Genomic DNA, 20,746 nt, shown 5'->3' on the forward strand with positions numbered 1-20,746 from the left:
CCTCCTGTCTATGGGGTTTACAGGAGTCACAGCACAGTGTTCCACTACATTAGTCAGGAGTCACAGCACAGTGTTCCACTACATCAGTCAGGAGTCACAGAACAGTACTCCACTACATTAGTCAGGAGTCACAGCACATTACTCCACTACATCAGTCAGGAGTCACAGAACAGTGCTCCACTACATCAGTCAGGAGTCACAGCACAGTGCCCCACTACATTAGTCAGGAATCACAGAACAGTGCTCCACTACATTAGTCAGGAGTCACAGAACAGTGCTCCACTACATTAGTCAGGAGTCACAGAACAGTACTCCACTACATTAGTCAGGAGTCACAGAACAGTGCTCCACTACATTAGTCAGGCTGAGTATTCAGGAACATGAACGCTCAGACTGTGTGCATCTCTGGAGATGTGATGTTGCAAAGTTTGAAAATGGAAACAAAACTCTGATGTGTGAAAGCTTGCTGAGCCTGACGTGCTGGTCTTTCGCTGGTGTATGTGAATCTGTCATTCCCTTATTTCTGTGTTGATCAGTCTGTCATTATGTGTCTGGCTCTCTCTTTCTCCGTGTCTGTGTGTGACTAAGTGTGGGTGTGCCGGTAGAGTATAAATGCAGTTAATGAATCAGGTGAATGAGGTCCCACGTGTAAAACTTGTGTCTCACAGTGTGATTCTCTTCCATAAAACATGGAGGACTTGGCCATTTGAGGACACACACACGTTTCTGTGGATCTGAGTAATAAACGTCACAGCAGTGCGAGAGACGCAGTAACCCAGTTATACTAAAATGTTGATTATGCTTGGAGAGCATTTTTTCTGCTTGTCTCATTTCTCTGTCTCCACCTGTAAAACATTTTGTTGGAGGCTTCATTTTAATTTCTTTTTATTTATTTTATTAAACACTGTCCTGATGGGACTGGGCTGAAGGTAAGTTGTCTAGTGTTTGATGCTTGTTGTGTGTATGTGTGTCTGTTTCATCATTGTTTCTCTGAGATTTAACCTTGATTGTAATATTGATTGTTTCTATTGACTCCGCTACATACCCTGTGTGAAAGTCTCTGCGCTGTAATTTCTGTATTGTAAAAAAGCAGTGATGTAGTAGATGTCTTGGTGCAGTACTTAGTTTTGAGTTTGGCACATGTTATAAGTCTGTAGATGCTGGAGATCCTTTGAATTTTTTCTGTTCCTCTGTAAAGAGGAGGCTATGTTTGAGCAGGCGGCTCTAAGTCCCATCCTGTATTTGGGCTGTGTGTCAGTGCAGACAAATACCCACTGGTCCCTCTATTAGAAACACCTGTCTCAGACCTAAACACTCACTGCCCATTTTATGAGGTATAGCAGCCTTATTGGTAAACTATATATGTGTACAATTACAGACTGTAGACCAACTGGTACCATGCACAGGTTGTCAGCCTCCCTCTACCCTGTTCATCACTGTCAGTCTCTGATCACAGGACTGCTGTTGACTGGATAGGATGTGTGTGGAAGATCATTCTCAGCACAGCAGTGACTCTCACATGGTAGTGTCATGGTAGTGTCATGGTAGTGTCATGGTAGTGACATGGTAATGTTATGGTAGTGACATGGTAGTGTTATGGTAGTGACATGGTAGTGTTATAGTAGTGACATGGTAGTGACATAGTAGTGTTATGGAGGTGGGTGTCAGGGTTAGGGTACACTCGTATGAGTGTATCACACAGCAGTGTTGCTGGGGTTTTTACAGACCTACAGTTTACATACAGTGTCCCTGCTGGGCTGAGAGTGATCTGGCCAGCAGTGGTCCTGTGGTCAGAACCTGACCAGTGATGAAGAGCCAAAGGATGGAGAACACACACTGTGCACAGCAGCAGATGGGCCATGGTCTGTAAGTGTACACAGACAGGGTAGGTGTCCAGTGGTTAGTAGTTCAGTGGAAGGTGAGTGTGGAGAGAGAGTCATGGCCTGAGACACGGGGAGACAAACCTCAGCTTCACCTGCTACTTTATCTTTTATTTTCATCTTTCTCTGTAGTGTCATTTGAGAAAAACGTTGACGGCAGAGCCAAATCACACATGGCACATCCCACAATTCAAACTATAGTAGCCCCCTCGGTCTTCTCTGTGAAACCATCTCAAATCTCATTGGCTCTGAAATTCTCTCATCCGTCTGCACTGCCCGGTACCAGAGCTTCAGAAACAGCCTGGTTTCCTCTCTGCATGGAAATGCACACAACTGCACCCAATATAATGATTCTTACAAAAAAAGCTTCCTTTATTTCAAAAAGGTGGAGGGGGGGGGGGTGGTTTCAGTGGCAATTGAAACAGGAGGGACATGAAAAGAGGTGTCTGGGTTGTATGAGAGTGCAGTTTCTCCATCTCTGTGTTTAAATGAATCTGATCAGGCATTAGCTGAGAGTTTAATTGTCCTGCAGAGAGTTCTGACTGACACAGAGGAGGTGGGGGTCCGTTATCAGGTCATGAAGTGCGGAGACTTGATTGGCTGTTCCATAGAGGTGGGGGGGGAGCAGGTTGATGATGTTTTTTGTTTGTCTTCTGCAGGATAATCCAGAGCTATGTGCTCCGTGAGGAGTCAGGGGCTCTGTCCTCGGAGGCGTCTGACTTTAACAAAGCCAACATGAGCCGCAGGGGGGGCATCATGGCCTCCCTGTACAGCTCCCACCCTGCCGACACGGGCCTGACCCTTGACCTGTCTCTGGAGATCAACAGAAAGCTCCAGGCTGTCCTGGAGGACACGCTGCTCAAAAACATCACGCTCAAGGTAAAGCCGCCTGCCTGTCTCACTCTCCACATGTCCGTGCCTGAACATCAGCCTGCCTGTCTCACTCTCCACATGTCCGTGCCTGAACATCAGCCTGCCTGTCTCACTTTCCACATGTCCGTGCCTGAACATCAGCCTGCCTGTCTCACTCTCCACATTTCTGTGCCTGAACATCAGCCTGCCTGTCTCACTCTCCACGTGTCCGTGCCTGAACATCAGCCTGCCTGTCTCACTTTCCACATGTTCGTGCCTGAACATCAGCCTGCCTGTCTCGCTCTCCACATTTCTGTGCCTGAACATCAGCCTGCCTGTCTCACTCTCCACATGTCCGTGCCTGAACATCAGCCTGCCTGTCTCACTCTCCACATGTCCGTGCCTGAACATCAGCATGCTTGTCTATTTATACTCTGTTTACACTGTGGGTGTGTGTCTGTGTTTGTGTGTATGTATGTATCACTGATTCAGTTTAGCTGCGTTTGGCTGTGTGACTCTGGTTCTGCATCAGGGTTAAATATGTGACTGTGTATAGCTTAGTGGGCTCGAAAGAGGAAGAATAACTTCCATGTTTAAACACTATCTGTTCATCCAATCTGTGAACTTCCATGTTTAAACACTATCTGTTCATCCAATATGTGAACTTCCATGTTTAAACACTATCTGTTCATCCAATCTGTGAAAAAGAACACTCCTCTGACTGCTTTTCCTCTGGATTGTTATCTTGGCAAAAACACACAGTAATTGTGTGAAGAGGGCAGGTTCCCACACTGGCCATGCCAGGACAGCCCAGTCAGACCTTTAAAGGACCGGTTCAGCAACCCCCCCCCCCCCCAATTGTGAGGGCTCTGAGGTTTCCACTGACCCTACTCACATGTGTGTACGTGTTTATTTGGAGAGAAAACTGGACAGATATGACATATTAGTTGTTAGAATCTTGAACGACAGCTGTCAGAATGGAATAGTCCAAATGCGTTGAGTGCAGTTGTGTGAGCTGATGGAGCTGATGTCCGGGTCATGGTGAGAGATGGGCTGTAGGGAGAGCAGGTGCACAGCATTGGTTTGTGAGACAGGTCACAGACTGAGGGTGGTTTGTGAGACAGGTCACAGAGGGATGTTGGTTTGTGAGACGGGTCACAGAGGGATGTTGGTTTGTGAGACGGGTCACAGAGGGAGGTCAGTTTGTGAGACAGGTCACAGAGGGAGGGTGGTTTGTGAGACGGGTCACAGAGGGAGGGTGGTTTGTGAGACGGGTCACAGAGAGATGTTGGTTTGTGAGACGGGTCACAGAGGGATGTTGGTTTGTGAGACGGGTCACAGAGGGAGGGTGGTTTGTGAGACGGGTCACAGAGGGATGTTGGTTTGTGAGACGGGTCACAGAGGGAGGTCGGTTTGTGAGACAGGTCACAGAGGGAGGATCTGAGAGGCGTGGCTTCTGGACTGATGAATCAGAGATGATCAGCCAATAAGAGTCACACAGTCAACTTCTGCTGCGTTGTTCTGTTTCAGGATATTCTTTTATCCTGAATACCTCACTTTTCATTCTTTCTTATTCACACCCCCTCTCCGTCTCTCTCTCTCTCCGTCTCTCTCTCTCTCTTTCTCTCTCTCCATCTCTCTCTCCATCTCTCTCTCTCTGATTCATATAGAGCCACTGCAGTTTTGGGAGTGTGTGTGTGTGGTGTAGTTTCGGGTGTGCGTGTGTGTGTGGTGCAGTTTTGGATGTGTGTGGTGTGGTGCAGGTTGAAAAGCAGCTTGTTCTGATGTGCTGACCCTTGACCTGTGTGCAGGAGAATCTGCAGACGCTGGGAGCAGAGATAGAGAGACTGATAAAACAGCAGCGTGTGGCAGAGGATGGGCTGAGCAGGACCTGACAGGGGAGGACACGCCCCCCAGGAAAAAATCACCTATCCTACCGAGGCAGTCAGGGGATGTGCCCACACACACACACACACACACACACATACAATCTCTCTGTCTCTCTCACACACACACACACACACACGATCAAGGAGAAACTGAAGGAGAAACCTAAAAACTAGTGAGAGCCGCTGCTGCTGAGGGACTCTACTTCACCTTGACCCGTTTTCTGTTCCGCTTCTCTCCTCCACCCCCACCTCCTCCACAGACACACACAGCCTCTCCCTCATTCTCTCCTCCACCCCACCTCCTCCACAGATACACACAGCCTCTCCCTCATTCTCTCCTCCACCCCCACCTCCTCCACAGACACACACAGCCTCTCCCTCATTCTCTCCTCCACCCCCACCTCCTCCACAGACACACACAGCCTCTCCCTCATTCTCTCCTCCACCCCCACCTCCTCCACAGACACACACAGCCTCTCCCTCATTCTCTCCTCCACCCCCACCTCCTCCACAGATACACACAGCCTCTCCCTCATTCTCTCCTCCACAGACACACACAGCCTCTCCCTCATTCTCTCCTCCACCCCCACCTCCTCCACAGACACACACAGCCTCTCCCTCATTCTGTCCTCCACAGACACACACAGCCTCTCCCTCATTCTCTCCTCCACAGACACACACAGCCTCTCCCTCATTCTCTCCTCCACCCCCACCTCCTCCACAGACACACACAGCCTCTCCCTCATTCTCTCCTCCACAGACACACACAGCCTCTCCCTCATTCTCTCCTCCACAGACACACACAGCCTCTCCCTCATTCTCTCCTCCACAGACACACACAGCCTCTCCCTCATTCTCTCCTCCACAGACACACACAGCCTCTCCCTCATTCTCTCCTCCACAGACACACACAGCCTCTCCCTCATTCTCTCCTCCACAGACACACACAGCCTCTCCCTCATTCTCTCCCTGCAGGCTGGAGGGGAACCTGCTGTATAATGAAGACACTGAGAGAACTGAGAATGTTTGACTGAAGGAAAAGTTGTCATGACTGGTTCACAGTCTGAGGACCAATGCAGAACTGTAACCCTGTTTTCACCCAGACTGGCACCGGAGGGTCCCCACAACCAGTCTGATGTATGTACGCCAGTTACTGAATGTAGTTTTTTGGCTGGACTGGGCTCCATTCACGGTCATGGAACTGGCTTCCATAGGGTTTCACTGTTAGTGAAGTCAGCCACATGTACGGGATGTTGAATTTGACTGAGAGGAAATTAATTGAATGCAGTGCGTATCAGATCAAATTCATCACAGATCAGTTTGAAAGGTGACCCAGTGCCTGATGGGAGGGAATTTTAAGACTTGGAGCTCAGTCCAGTTCTGGTCTGAGTCCAGTTCTGGTCTGTTCTGAGATCAGCTGAAGTCAAACACTGCTGTCTTCATGTACTGGATATAGTCTCTGCAAACACCATGCCAAAAACACAGCTCCTGCCCCTGTACGTGTGTGTGTGTGTGTGTGTGTGTGTGTGTGTGTGTGGGTTTATGAGAATTAATCAGAATGAGTAAATGTGTGTGAATGTGTTATAGCTCATGATTTACTGCATTTTAAATTTTATTTTCTTAGTTTGAATTAATATTGTTGAAATTAACTTGTAATTATTTAATTTTTTTTTGCTTCTGATTTGTGACAGTTGCTTGTTATTCTCTGTGGGAAAACTGTGCACATTAATGTTTTTCTTTGTTTTCTTTGCCTGAAACTGGATTCCTTGGCTGATAGCTTCACTCTCTCTCTGTCCCCAGTGCTGACGCTGAAGCTGAACTCACAGGAGAAGTGTAAATATTCAGGGCTCAAGTGCAATTTCATATTTATTTTTTCCCTTGTTCTGACTCCTCCCACTCCGTCTTCTGACTCCTCCCACTCCATCTTTATGCTTTAGTTGTTATTCCTAAAGTAACCTGCACATGACCTCCTCTCCAGTCTAACCAGTGTGACCAGTTACACTTGCCCAGTGTTGGTCAGTGAACTGTAGCAGGGCTGTATATGTTACCAGTTGCACTGATCCAGGGTCAGTCAGTGGACTGTATGCATTCCAAAGGTTGTGTGAGTGGCCGATGAAGGGCAGGTCTGTGAGCTCAGTAACAGCGTTAACAGAGCTGTGACTATAGTGTGAAGGATCTTAAGGGAAAACGAAGGTCTCTCAGTTGTGATAAACCCCCGCACTATCCCACTGGGCAACAGAAAAACCCCAAACATCTTGGTAGAGCTTAAAGCTCCAGACTCTCTCAATAATTAATTAACAACTTCATAATTCATTAATTGTCCCAATTTAATCTGTACTTTGGCAGTGAAAAGCTTTTACTGTGTGTGTGTGTGTGTGTGTGCGTGCGTGTGTGTGTTAGTGAGGGTAAATCGTATCTGTCTTGATTGAATCTGTGTCATGTCAGATCTGGTCTGTTGAACTGGCATTCAAACTGTGATCATACACATGTATATATAATATCATGTAAAATTGTCTAATGTTTTTGAGGCTATGAATCAGGAGTTTTTCTGTATATATGGTGTTTACAGGGAATAAAAACATACGAATGGACTCATGCAGGTCTTATCATTAACACTAGAGGCTGATTGGTAGCTGGGAGGTCTGTGCTCTCTGCAGCCAATCACAGATCACCTTGTTTGCTGTGCTGGCTTTCTGCCAAAAGCACCAGTATGGGACTCGGAGGACTTGACCTGAGGAATTCAGCTGTAGGGTCATTCAGATCTGAACATCAAACATCTGAACATCAACAAAATCAATAAGTTCTTCAACTGCAAGTGTCATATAAACTGTATTGAAAACTTGGAAATAGGCACCAAGATGCACTTCAAGGTTGTTTCAGAATTTGCTCTCGTCTGGGGAACTGAAGATTTTCATCCCAGTTTTTATTTGATTCATCCTTGACTCATCCATCCTAATATGCATTAAGGAGTCGCAATCATACATCACTGTATAAAACTCCTTTTTAATTATTACTAAATGTTCAACTATCACAAATATCATCACACATTACCACAAGATATTCAAACCAGACATTGTTGACTGTGGCCTGTCATTAACCTCTCTCACACACACCACCTACATACCTGCCTTGCACTGTTTAACACTACACACCCTGACAGCCAAAAGACTCTTTACTCAGCTCTGCCCCTGCCTGCTCTCTCTCACACACACTTGGTGTTAACACGCAATGTGTGTGCGGGCCTTTTGATCTTTGACCCTTTCCTAAGGACACAGAGACAGGCAGGACAGGGAACAATCTAGAAAGTGAAGGTTTCTGCAGACACATTCAAACAGAGCCCAGGGTCTTGCTCACAGGTCAGGATGTCACAGAGGAGTCTGTAGTGCTGCCCAGATATGATTGAGTTTGAATGATGTGAATGTAAGAGGTGTTTGGAATACCTTGAAAAGAGGTTTGGCAAAGTCTGGAGTATCTAACTGGGTAGCTTTCTTACGTTCACCTCTAGAAAGAGTAGGTTAGACAGACAGCTCATCTGTTTTGTTAATTTATTAAAGGAGAGGTCAAATTCCTTTGGAGAACTAACAACAGTACTGTATTTGCTTTGATCTATTTCACAGGCCCCTTAAAACCATCTCTGGCCAGTGACACCTCATCATCGCTGTAGCATTTCTCAGTCACTGCAGCCTCTGAAATGTTTTCTGAAACTGCAGGAGGACGCTGTGTTCTCTGCAGTGTGTCTTAGGTGGTCTGTTTCCTGTTTGCTTGTGGGCTGACCTAATAATAGTTGTATTTACACAAGTGTCTGATTGTGAATGGACCTGACATGCACAACACCATGCAAAGAATCTCATACCAACTGTTTTCATGATCTACTGATAAAAGTTTTTATTGATAAGATTGTCAGAAAGACAGCTGTTTCCTTCACGATAATTCACAAAGCTTGTTTGTCCCAATGACATTTCAAGAGCTTTCATGCCTAAAACCACAGTCTGACAGAATTAAAACCACAGTCTGAGTGTGAGGGTTAAGACCAGAGCGAGAGGGTGATCAGTGACTGGACTGAGACCCTCAGCGTGTGGAGTGGATTGTGGAAGTGATACTTGTGTCAACAGATTCATGAGTTTATTGTGTATTTTCTGAATTTCTTCTCTCTCTCTCTCGCGTCTGCACACACATACACACATCCTCCTGTTTTTTTTGAACACTGCATGTCCTCAGATTCTGCTCACCAGTGTGGCATTGCTGCTGTTTGTGACATTGCTGCTGTCTGCATGTCACCGGCCCATAGTATGAAGCCGGTCTATTTTTAGCCCTTTAGATAACAGCTATGGAAACATACCAAAGGTGAGAGCCACCAGTTAATTCATAAACCACCCCCCCCCCCCAACCTGCATGGCCATCTTCATAATGCCAATCCTCCACTCTGGAGACAACACCATGCCCCTAATGCTCTGTTCTACTCATCAGAACAGAGCCGAAGTTTTCATATCCTGCTCTAGGACACACTGGTGCTTGACAATGAGAGAAAGATTGAGAATTGCACTGAGATACCAGACACAGATGGCAGTGAGGTGTTGTTCTCAGAGAGCACTCTGTTAAGGGTCAGCCACACAGATGTGTGGAAAATCTCCCTGAGGGCTGTGCATTTCAGTGTCTGTATCGTGTCTGGCCCTGTCTGTACTGTGTCTGGCCCTGTCTGTACTGTGTCTGGCCCTGTCTGTGCCGTGTCTGGCCCTGTCTGTACTGTGCCTGGTCCTGTCTGTGCCGTGTCTGGCCCTGTCTGTGCCGTGCCTGGCCCTGTCTGTGCTGTGTCTGACCCTGTCTGTGCCGTGCCTGACCCTGTCTGTGCCGTGCCTGGCCCTGTCTGTGCCGTGCCTGGCCCTGTCTGTGCCGTGCCTGGCCCTGTCTGTGCTGTGTCTGGCCCTGTCTGTGCTGTGTCTGGCCCTGTCTGGGCTGTGTCTGGCCCTGTCTGTGCCGTGCCTGGCCCTGTCTGTGCCGTGCCTGGCCCTGTCTGTGCCGTGCCTGGCCCTGTCTGTACCGTGTCTGGCCCTGTCTGTGCCGTGCCTGGCCCTGTCTGTGCTGTGTCTGGCCCTGTCTGTGCTGTGCCTGGCCCTGTCTGGGCTGTGTCTGGCCCTGTCTGTGCCGTGTCTGGCCCTGTCTGTACCGTGTCTGGCCCTGTCTGTGCTGTGCCTGGCCCTGTCTGTGCTGTGTCTGGCCCTGTCTGTGCCGTGCCTGGCCCTGTCTGTGCCGTGTCTGGCCCTGTCTGTGCCGTGTCTGGCCCTGTCTGTGCCGTGCCTGGCCCTGTCTGTGCTGTGTCTGGCACCTGTCTGTACCGTGTCTGGCCCTGTCTGTGCCGTGCCTGGCCCTGTCTGTGCCGTGCCTGGCCCTGTCTGTGCCGTGTCTGGCCCTGTCTGTGCCGTGTCTGGCCCTGTCTGTACTGTGTCTGGCCCTGGCCCTGTCTGGGCTGTGTCTGTTCCTGTTTGTACTGTGTCTGGCACCTGTCTGTACTGTGTCTGGCCCTGTCTGTACTGTGTCTGGCACCTGTCTGTGCTGTGTCTGACCCTGTCTGTGCTGCGTCTGGCCCTGTCTGTGCCGTGCCTGGCCCTGTCTGTGCTGTGCCTGGCCCTGTCTGTGCTGTGCCTGGCCCTGTCTGTACTGTGCCTGGCCCTGTCTGTGCTGTGTCTGGCCCTGTCTGTACTGTGCCTGGCCCTGTCTGTGCTGTGTCTGGCCCTGTCTGTGCCGTGCCTGGCCCTGTCTGTGCTGTGCCTGGCCCTGTCTGTGCTGTGTCTGGCCCTGTCTGTGCTGTGCCTGGCCCTGTCTGTGCTGTGCCTGGCCCTGTCTGGGCTGTGTCTGTTCCTGTTTGTACTGTGTCTGGCACCTGTCTGTGCTGTGTCTGGCTTTGTGACCAGGCCATTCCCAACCTCCGCTCCCCTAAACCCTCTGACTCTCTTTCCCTCAGTGTTTTCGACTATAACAGCACTGTCATGAGTGTGACTTCGGTCCATTCCCTGGACATGACAACGACGCTGATTCTTCGTTTGATTTCAGTTTGGATGCGGAAACATTTGGCTTTGATAGTGTGGGAAAGCCTGCTTCATGACAGACTGTGATGGATTTTCCTACAGAGAGCGTGGCCAGTACAGCTCTGTGGTGTAGGGGACAGTGGGGTAAGATGTGCCAGTTTATATTGCCCTCGCGGTAAAGGACCATGAGACAGAGGTGGACTGAAAACATGGACCTTTAGTTCAGGATCTCTCCTATCAGATGAAATGATCAGAATGCATCTATGACAAAAAAAAAAGACTGACAAAAGACCTAAAAGAAAAAGTGCCCATGTCACCAGGTCAGGGGGGAGTTGATCCAAGTCAAAAAAAAAAAAAAAAAAGAATAAATAAAAAAAAAATGGCCTAGCTTATCAATTCAGGCAAATCTTTAGTGAAGATTCATGTGGTTTTATACTTTAGCAAATCACCAACATGTATGATACATTTTTTTAGACCTTGATAAATTTGCTTTGACATAACAGTCATTATACCTGAATGCAGAACATTTACTTTGACAAGCAAAAAAATGTTTGTTTTTTTGTGAGTAAAAAAACCCTAGAAAACAAAACAAAACAAAAATAAACAAAAGAAAAAAAATTCCCACGTGCTTCGCTCCAGCACAGTAAAATAGAAATGACGGGTGCTTCTTGAATTTATGGTCACATGACAAAATGTGCACAGTTGCCTAGATACAGGGGGTGGGTCAACTCGCCCACTGGCTCGTCCTACCCCTCTCTCCCCTACTGTCAAGTCTGCGGCCGCGTTCCCATGCAGGAAAATGCCATTGCACGGGCTAATGAGACTATGATTGACTCTGATAATGATCCAGAGACTTGCATAACACAACCAATTGATTTTCTCTGGGCAGCTGAACTTGAGAATGAACGTGTACTTTTAATGGTCTGCCGACCATACAAAGACCCACACGTTCACGCGAACACCCTGTGCCCACGTGTCCCCGTATCGCTCCGTCAAAGAACACGGGGGGTGTTATCGCGCTAATATGCTGATGGCGGCCGTCGATGACTGGCATAAAAAGGTGTCTGAGAAGTGCTGTTGACTGGGGGCTCCTTACAGGCCTCTACAGAGTCTTCCAGAGTCTATTTATACGCGCCCATTACTGATACAGCAGACAGAACTGTTTCGTTTTTGTTTTTTTTTACATGTTCCATTATTAGGGGTACGGAAGAGTATTAGGGCCACTCAGAGAGAAAATAACGATTGTATTTCAACATTTAACTATAATTTTTAAGTTATTTCGTGGATAAAAACGAAATTTCGAGAATAAAGTCTTTATGAATAAAGTCGTTATTTAAGGAGAATAAAGTCGTTATGTAACCAAAATAAAGTCATTATGTAAGGAGAGTAAAGTCGTAATTTCACGAGAATAAAGTCCTTATTTAACGAGAATAAAGTCGTAATTCAAGGCCACGTGTTACTTGGAGGGGATATGTGAGAGAGCCGCCTGCCTTAAAATGAGAAATGTGGAGCATCTTGTGAAATTACACTTTGGTATAGGTTTCCCAAATAACGAAATACTTAATCTTTTGACACATCAGTGCCATATTATCATATCAGGATGGCACGGCACGAGGTTGTGCTTGCACAATGACAATAAAGTTCTTGAATCTTGAATCTTGTAACAGCAGTTGCAGAAACAGGCTCAGGCTGCCATTGACTGCCCTCTTGCCCGTTTTGTTGGTTGCTGATAATATATTTTTCTAAAAATTATGTTTTTTTTTCTCGTTAATTAACGACTTTATTCTCGTTAAATGACGAGTTTATTCTCGTTAAATTATGACTTTATTCTCGAAATCTCATAATTTTTTTCTCTCATCGTGGCCCTAATACTCCGTCGTAGGAGTTAAATTTCGAAACAGTCGTTTTTCCTAAGTGGCGCCAATACTTAGGCCACCTCGGTAACGACAATGGATAACTTTTGAAGATCCTGTGCACAGTTATTTTCGCCGCGTTCTCGAATCTATAGAAGGCATTCCGCCTTGTGTTGTTCGGAGCTCACTAGAAAAATCAGTGATGTGTCATGGAAAATAGCTACACACGTGAGAAATTCGATCGGTAAACGAGCCATAAAATCGGTATGGGTAAATCTTCGCGAACATCCCAGCATTAAGTACCAATTCAGACTCATTTTATCATCATTAAAATGCTCTTCCATTTATCTGTCTTCATAAACGTTGTGATGGATGGCATAATATATACAGATGGGTAGTCATGAACATAGCCTACAATCCCTACACAAGAGTTACAGTATTACACATCAACCCCATATGTATGAACCAGATTAGTGGGCTGAGTTGAGAAAATCTTTGGATAAACGGCTGGGTTCTTATTTTAGACGTCTGAATGTCATGCTCTACGCACATTATACCGACCTATTAAATCAGGCTATGCAAACTCTGTCTGTAGGCCTATTCCACCCGGATTTGAGCTCCGGCTACAGTAACGATGACCAAGGCCGTGGTTACCAGTGCTGCTTCTAGGAAAGCTGTGATCATGTTGGGAATATTATTGTTGTTTTTAAACTGTTACATCACAGTAGATAATCGTGTTAAAACAGACCCGATTCAGTGAACTGGGCCAGCTATACTACATACAGTTTTCTCGGACCGTTGTAAATGGGTGCGTGGACCCCGGGGAAGCGCAAAACGCTGACCTGCTCTTTCCACCAGAGATGACCTGATGAGTGATACAGGCGCAAACAACGTCTCCCGTTAGATAAAAGCACTAACCATTGTCCACATTCGGAGGGCGATAATGAGAAAAGATGAATATTCAAGTGTTTTCAACGCAAACAAATTCCTACTGTTCTTCTTGAAAATTCAGAGTATTATCAAAATTGTTTTTGGTAGCTTGAACTTCGGATTTTGTATTCTGTAAAAATATTGTGCGTCGTGTCCTTTAACAATCCTCACGTTTCCGTGTAAAAATTAGACCACTTGATGTTTGCACCACTTCTTAATGGCGGACAGAACTAACGTATTATAGGTAATATGTAATAATAAGTTTTACCTCGTATCTGACTATCACTGCGGTCTTAGTCAGTGATATCAGAACATGTGCATTCCAAGATCCTTGTAATGTTTGAGTCATTCCCTGGCGATGCTGCAGGACACGGCACCATGCGACCAAATCGAGAAACCGTTGAGCTCGGCACCATCAAGTTTTCAGTTAGAAAGTGCTGGGGTTACCAAATAATTGCACATTCGTCACTTTACAGTATAACTGAGTTTAACTTAATAAATGACGATGTAATTCAGAAGAAATCTCCAAAATCCACAATTGTATCAAATACTGACCTCTTTGAAAGCTTTCAGATTTTCATACGCATAGTACCTGTCAACTCATGTGTCTAATGAGTACATAGGCTGATTATAATGTTCAGGTGTCTTACTGACAAAATGTCGTTTATTGGAGGCAGAATGAAAACCATAAACACTACTCCACATTAAGCATTAATACATCAGGTCTTCTTACAGACAGAGAAAGAGATTGATAGTAATAATAATAATAATAGTAATAATAAGAGAACTTTTGTGCGTCCCCACATTCTAAGTAAAGTCATGAAATTGTCTCACATAATATGGCAAGTACACGTAAGCTTCCCGCTTCATATCAGAATGGACGATTTTATGATGTTTAACATAAATGTAACAATACTTGTCACACCGACATTGACCTTTAACATGGAAGTCTTTTAGTCCTTCGTGCCATTCTTTTCATGCTGCTAAGCTGTCAGCTAGTACGTGCCTGATCAATATTGTGGACTGTTTAATATAAACAGTTTTCTTTAGTGCATTTTGCACGTCACTGAGGTATGAGGTACAATATGAATACCTTCGATAAACTGACAGTGTAACAACTAAGGGCACCGAAGGCTTAATTTAACAGCCCCCTTTGTAAAATTATGCAGAAAAGAAATCCTTACCAGAACAATGCCTGGCGTATCTCATTTTTCTCACACTAGACGACAGCCTACATCTGACCTGTAATATGCTGTCATATAACCTGTCTGTTCAGTTCCAAACGCAGGTGTTAACAGAGCCTAATATCCCAGTCAGTTCTGCTTGATGGTTACCTGCATTAATGAAAATTGCAGGTCAGTTTGCTATTGCAATATTTGTTTACTGTTTTTCCTAAAATGTGACTTATAACTGTGACTCGGAATGAGACAGTTTGCCGCTCTTCTCCAAACTACAGTCGCTGCTTTCCAAGACGGTACAGTCGGACCATGTATGTCCCAGCATGGTCGGTTCTAAGGAATTCACGAAACCTCCGGAGTAACGCGAGAGGTCACAGGAACTTATGTGCAGCCTGCGGTCCGCTTGCCTTGGACAGCACAGCAGTCTTTTAAAAGCCTTCCTGAAGTCCGGACTTCGACAGTATATGATTGGGTTGAATGCCGAGTTAACATAACCTAGCCAATTGAAAAAGACGAAAAGATTTTTGTCCACCAGTTCAGCGCAAAACACCCTAACGACATTGACGATAAAAAACGGTAACCAGCAAAGCGTGAACGTACCCATGATGATGCCAAGAGTTTTGAGAGCTTTTTGCTCTTTCATAGCAAGTATCTTGGACGGTCTTTTCCTGTTTGATTTATATTTCGAAACTCCGTGGTTATTGTAAAACCTTCCTTCACATTGATCTATTTTTCTCAGTTGTTTCTTGGCTTCTTTGTACACTCTAACATACACAAACACCATCACCACCAAAGGAAGGTAAAAGGAGATGACAGAGGAGGCGATGGCGTATGCTCGGTTGGTCACAAAGTCACAGCATTCGGGATTGTCGTAGCAAGACGTTTCCTCATCGTCCCGAGACCAGTGCATTAAAATAGGTGGGAATGAGACGAGAGCTGAGATAGCCCACACTCCACACACGAGCACCTTTGCCCTGGCCTTTGTTAACAGGCTCTGATAACGGAAAGGTGAAGTGATGGCAATGTATCGGTCAACTGCGATCACGCAAAGTGTTTCGATGCTTGCAGTGACACACAGGACATCAACCGAAATCCAGAATTCACAAAAGAAAGATCCGTACAACCAGGTTCCTCTGACCTCCAGAGCGGCACCAAAAGGAACAACCAACAAACCCATAATAAGGTCGGCGCAAGCCAGGGAGACGATGAAAACGTTTGTCAATGTCTGAAGCCTCTGGTTCTTGGCAATTGCCACAATTACCAGTATATTTCCCATAACAATGATCAACACTATAAAAGCCATTATCATGCCCATCCCCACCATCCAATGCTCTGATATGCCTTGGTCAGGAGCGCTAAGATCCACTGGTCCACGTTTAGAGTCGTTGCTGTAGTTTACGGACAGTGAACTGTCCGCCATGGTGACCTACACTCCGTGGAGAAAAGAATCGAGTTCATTTAGGCAGTTATTACAACTTCGGATCCCTGGCACCCCATAGAAAAGTGCCTCCACGCGTAACATCTTCCATCTAGCGCCTACCCGCGCAATCTGAGTATAGGAGCGTGTGCATGACAGATGAGGCTGTGACATCACAGCTCTTAATAACCAATGGCACAGCCCACGAACACTGCACCTCCGCTACCTACCGAGGAAAAGGTGTGCGTACGCGCATGAAGTGAGGGCAATAGAAACATTGTTACTTTGCGTTTTTACGCATGACCAAAGAGTCGTATGTCTCTTTTGAATGCCGCTTTAATGAATCGTCCAGCATATTGTTATCATACTGGACATTTGAGAAGATCGATAGATAATCATTTTTATTATACTGATTACAACGGTCTGGGCGCTCAGAATTGAGCTGAGAAATGTTACAACCGAGTTGCTTTCGGCTCCGCTCTGCTTACCACCATAACCACCATAGCTTCCTTTCCGTTGAAAATATATGGAAATTTTTGTCTATAATATAATTTGTCAGCAGGAAACAGTAATAATAGAATTCATGTGTTTAAGACAAATGATTTAACTGAAAATACGAGGCCAAAAATCATGTCTCGTGAATTTTTTAAGAGACAGTATTGTTATTATACAATGATGGTTATTGTAGTTAATTTCTTTGGTCAATATTCGAGTCGCTAAATGTATTCACAAATGTAATTAGTGATAGGATTGTATATGTATGTTTCACTCGTATCCACACTTAGTGACTGCGCTGTGTTAGTTCCAGGTGTCAGGCGTGTTTTGGTATGAACCTGAACGACGCTCGTAATAGGCTCAGTACAATAACAAGCATGTCATTTTCGGTAAAACTGTCTCGAGTCAGAGAGACATTCCAGTGCGTGCCAGGGGTAGCTGGGTAGGGCTGTTTTTAAACCTGCTCTCACACCGAAGTAAACTTAAAGTCAAACTCGTTTAGACAGAAACACACAGCAGAGCCCTGACAGCACGTACCAATTACTGCTGCTTGACGCTGACACCGCGCGACCCCGCGAGCCTAACAATGCTCACTTCAGTTTACCGTAATTTCATTCCACATGCTCGAGCTATAAAAAGAGCCTGCAGTAAGCTGCTTTTTTCTTTATGAAACCTAAACAGTCCGGCGAGACATGTTTTCCAACAGTAGGAAGCTGTTAGTGCAGATACGATCATAATTACACCTCCTTATAGCAGCAGCCCCGCCTGCCTGATCAGACCAGAGACTAGCGCTGCAGTCACAGATAGATAAATCTCTCTCTCTCTCTCTCTCTCTCTCTCTCTCTCCTGCATTCCTGCAGGATTTCTCAGCAGGAGCAAGCTTTCTTTTCTGAGTGAAGGGACCACATTTCGGTCATACTATCTCTCAGTCTATGGGGGAACTAGTGTGGCAGAGAGGAGACGCAGACTGGCAGCAAATACCTTAGAGATACAGATAAAAGTTTCAGATAGGAGGCCACTGCTGTCATTTTTTCCTTTGGAAGTGAATTAAAATAGAGTAAGTTGGTGTTAAGAGTCTTACAGAAAAGGTGTTTAATGGTAAGTTGTGGTATTATTGTTCTGATCTCTATGATGAAGGCCTGAGACTCCGGCAAACAGAACACTCTCACTGTTTCTGTGAGGACTAAAGCATGTTGCCTGGGTAGACTCACAGGGAGCTTAAGTAATTGTGTTGTAGAATTTCAGTGGTTCTTTTAGATTAAAGGCTCTGTTAGTGTGTGACCGAGGTGTATGACAGCGGCCTTAGGATGTGGCGTGAGGGTGTGGCATTAGGGTGTGGCGTGAGGGCGTGGTCTTAGGGTGTGGCATGAGGGTGTGGCATTAGGGTGTGGTGTGAGGGTGTGGCATTAGGGTGTGGTCTTAGGGTGTGGTGTGAGGGTGAGGTGTAGGGTTTGGTGTTAAGCTGTGCTCACAGCGGCAGTGACTTTGTCGCTGTATGTCGCTGTATGTTGAGCTGTATGTCGCTGTATGACGCTGTATGTCGAGCTGTATGTCGAGCTGTATGACGCTGTATGTCGCTGTATGACGCTGTATGACGCTATCGTTTGCAGCCAGCTTGTGGGCGTTGCTAATGTAGTTGTGAGGAAGTGGAAATGTATTGACAGGAGATACATCAATTTTCTAAAAAAAAATGCATATACAAGTATTATAAAAAATAAGTCCTGCTCACAGTCATTCACTGTACTGTGCATGAGGAATCCAGCACCACTGACAGCTGCTTAAATCTGAACCTTAAACATTCACTAGATTAAACCTGATTAAACTCATCCCAACAGTCTCAGAGAGCTGCCTCCATGGGTTAGGGTTAGGGTTCACGTCCCTGTAAATGCACGGCGATGCATCATAAAGGACAGGAGAGCCAGCGACAGCTGCAGTCAGTTTCTCCTCCATGTCGGCTATGGGAACTAAAATGCTAATATAAAAACTAAAGTTTTAGAAAACATTTCACAGTGAAAGAATACGAGGGGAACACATCCGCCCGCTGATTGGCCGTCACTTGACTCTGTCACTGCTCATTCGCATAAAGTTGAACTTTGCTCAACTCTTCTGTCGTCGTCGCGGTGATTTTGACCCCGGGGTCCTCGCTGCGCCATGCTGCTCAGCGTAGCCCAGCGACCAGCGGAAACGGATGACTTCCTGTGGATTTACCACTGCCGGTGGGAGCGCACCATTATGCTGTGGTGTTGAACTGGCAGGATCCTGTTTGAAGACCTGCTGTTTTAGGAACACTTCGAGGGAGAGAAACTGAACAGGAGAGAGAGGGTTGCAGAAGAGGAAGAGAAGAATTGTCTCTTTCTCCCTTCTCTCTCTCTCTCTGGCTGGTTGTCTCTGTCAGTCTCCATTTGCCTAAAAAAAGAATTAGAGTTGCAGGTACAGTTTTTATGACATGAAATTTCACATTAATAAAGCTGCCTTTTATGCCTTTATTTTACTGCAGTGTGTCACTCGTGAATCTGAATCCAAATGAAAATGAAGTTTTGTGAAGATGGGAGTCTTCCACACCGAGAGTGCATTGCCTATATCAGTCAAACATTACAGACTCTACACATGTTTTACATGAAGTACTCTGAGGGTGAATGAAGGAAGGAAGGGGGCAGAAGCCACAGACCCCTGACAGACCCGCGACAGACCCCTGACAGACCCCTGACAGACCCGCGACAGACCCCTGACAGACCTGCGACAGACCCCTGACAGACCCGCGACAGAAGACAAGCAGAATGAGAGGATAATTCTTTCTCTGTTAGCGACAGCTAAACAACAGGGGCTGTGTTAAACTCAAAAATGTTTTGATATTTGATGCTATTATATAACGTAGCATCACATGACATGAGTTTCTCATGGACGAAATACATTAGTCTTCATGCAACAAGTTCAGTTCGCAAGTTAGTCTCCACTATATCTCTCTTTCTTAAGCCATGTTCTGAATTTCACACAGTATAACAACAAACATATGTATCTGTCACAGTATAACTAACACTCTTTCACACAAACCTGTGAGTAAATCTACAGGTTCTTTAATATTTTTATTCGCATGTTCATCTATTTTGTGTCTCTGTGTTCTGTTAGCCAACAGGTTATCAGACTGGACTTTCCATCATACCAGTTAATGTGTGTGTATGTGCAAGGCTCAGATTTGGCCCGTGTGTGGGTCTGTCACAGTTTGGCATGTGTAATGTGGTAACAGGGTGGACTAACATCTGTGTAGTGAACAATACTGAAGAGAGACATTGGACGTCAAACCATGTTAATGTGCAGATCACTAACACACAGATGAGTATCTGAGCATTTAGAGCCTTGTAAGTGAAGAGCCACTCTTAGTCCCTGAGAGCATTCCACATGACAGATTTCAGTCAAAAGTCAAGACTGTCCAGTAGGAGTGCAGCTCTTCTTTTGGTTCTTCTGACTTTTGTCTAAATCCTCCTGGGTGGAATCTGGCCCTAACTGTGAGAGACGGGGGCTGTGTTAAACTCAAAAATGTTTTGATATTTGATGCTATTATATAACGTAGCATCACATGATATGATCAAGTCTCAATTATAACCACGTCATTTGGACATTATGGTAAGAGGGCCTCGTCACATTAGTCTAATTTTATCATCTATTACTATATAAAGAAGAGTTGGATAAGTCGACTGACTGTGAACAGAAACTTCAGGTCAGATTTGAGCTGCTGTGCCCACGTATCAAATTCCATTCATACAGAGACGAACTGTTCCAATCATTTTTGAACTGAAAATTGTGTCTGTACACAGTGATTTCATAGCATGTGATAACGTCTTCCTTAAGCCGCCTTGACACAAAACAAGACCACCTAATTCCAGAAAAGATCTTTCCAAACCCTGCTGACTGGTTGAGACTCCAGGCCGCTAAGGACAGGGCGATCAGGAGACCGTGAACCTCGGAGCGGTCGTCTGTCGATGTATTTAGGTCAGATTCAGACTCTCATAATGCGGTTTATAAATGTCACATTAAAAATACATTTTTATACCATTACTTCATATCCTTTCTATCTTTCATTCTGACTTTTGTTTTGAAATCCACGGTTGTTTGGTCTTACTGGATCCTTTGTTGTCCGTTTTAAATGAAGGTTAGTGTCGGCCAGCAACACATTTCAAAACTCAACAAAGCAACAAACTTCACAACCATCTGAGTTGATTTCAAAAACAGAA

General features: G+C 45.6%; 2 protein-coding genes across 2 annotated transcripts in view; one reads left to right on the forward strand and one right to left on the reverse strand.

Annotated features, from left to right (window-relative positions):
- Positions 1-4,895, forward strand: part of ccdc186 (coiled-coil domain-containing protein 186) — a 34,583-nt gene extending 29,688 nt beyond the window's left edge. Inside the window, exons 15-16 of the mRNA XM_030773765.1 lie at positions 2,540-2,759; positions 4,544-4,895. Coding sequence (XP_030629625.1) covers positions 2,540-2,759; positions 4,544-4,627 — 304 coding nt within the window. The 3' untranslated portion in view covers positions 4,628-4,895. The remainder of the gene's footprint in view (positions 1-2,539; positions 2,760-4,543) is intronic.
- A 9,936-nt stretch (positions 4,896-14,831) lies between these two features.
- adrb1 (adrenoceptor beta 1) lies at positions 14,832-16,001 on the reverse strand. The gene has a single exon (XM_030773973.1). The coding sequence runs from the start codon at positions 15,927-15,929 to the stop codon at positions 14,832-14,834; it is 1,098 nt and encodes a 365-aa protein (XP_030629833.1). The 5' UTR covers positions 15,930-16,001.
- Between the last annotated feature and the right edge of the window lie 4,745 nt (positions 16,002-20,746).

This window comes from Chanos chanos, chromosome 5 (assembly GCF_902362185.1).
Source record: "Chanos chanos chromosome 5, fChaCha1.1, whole genome shotgun sequence".
In the NCBI taxonomy this organism is placed as follows: domain Eukaryota; kingdom Metazoa; phylum Chordata; class Actinopteri; order Gonorynchiformes; family Chanidae; genus Chanos; species Chanos chanos.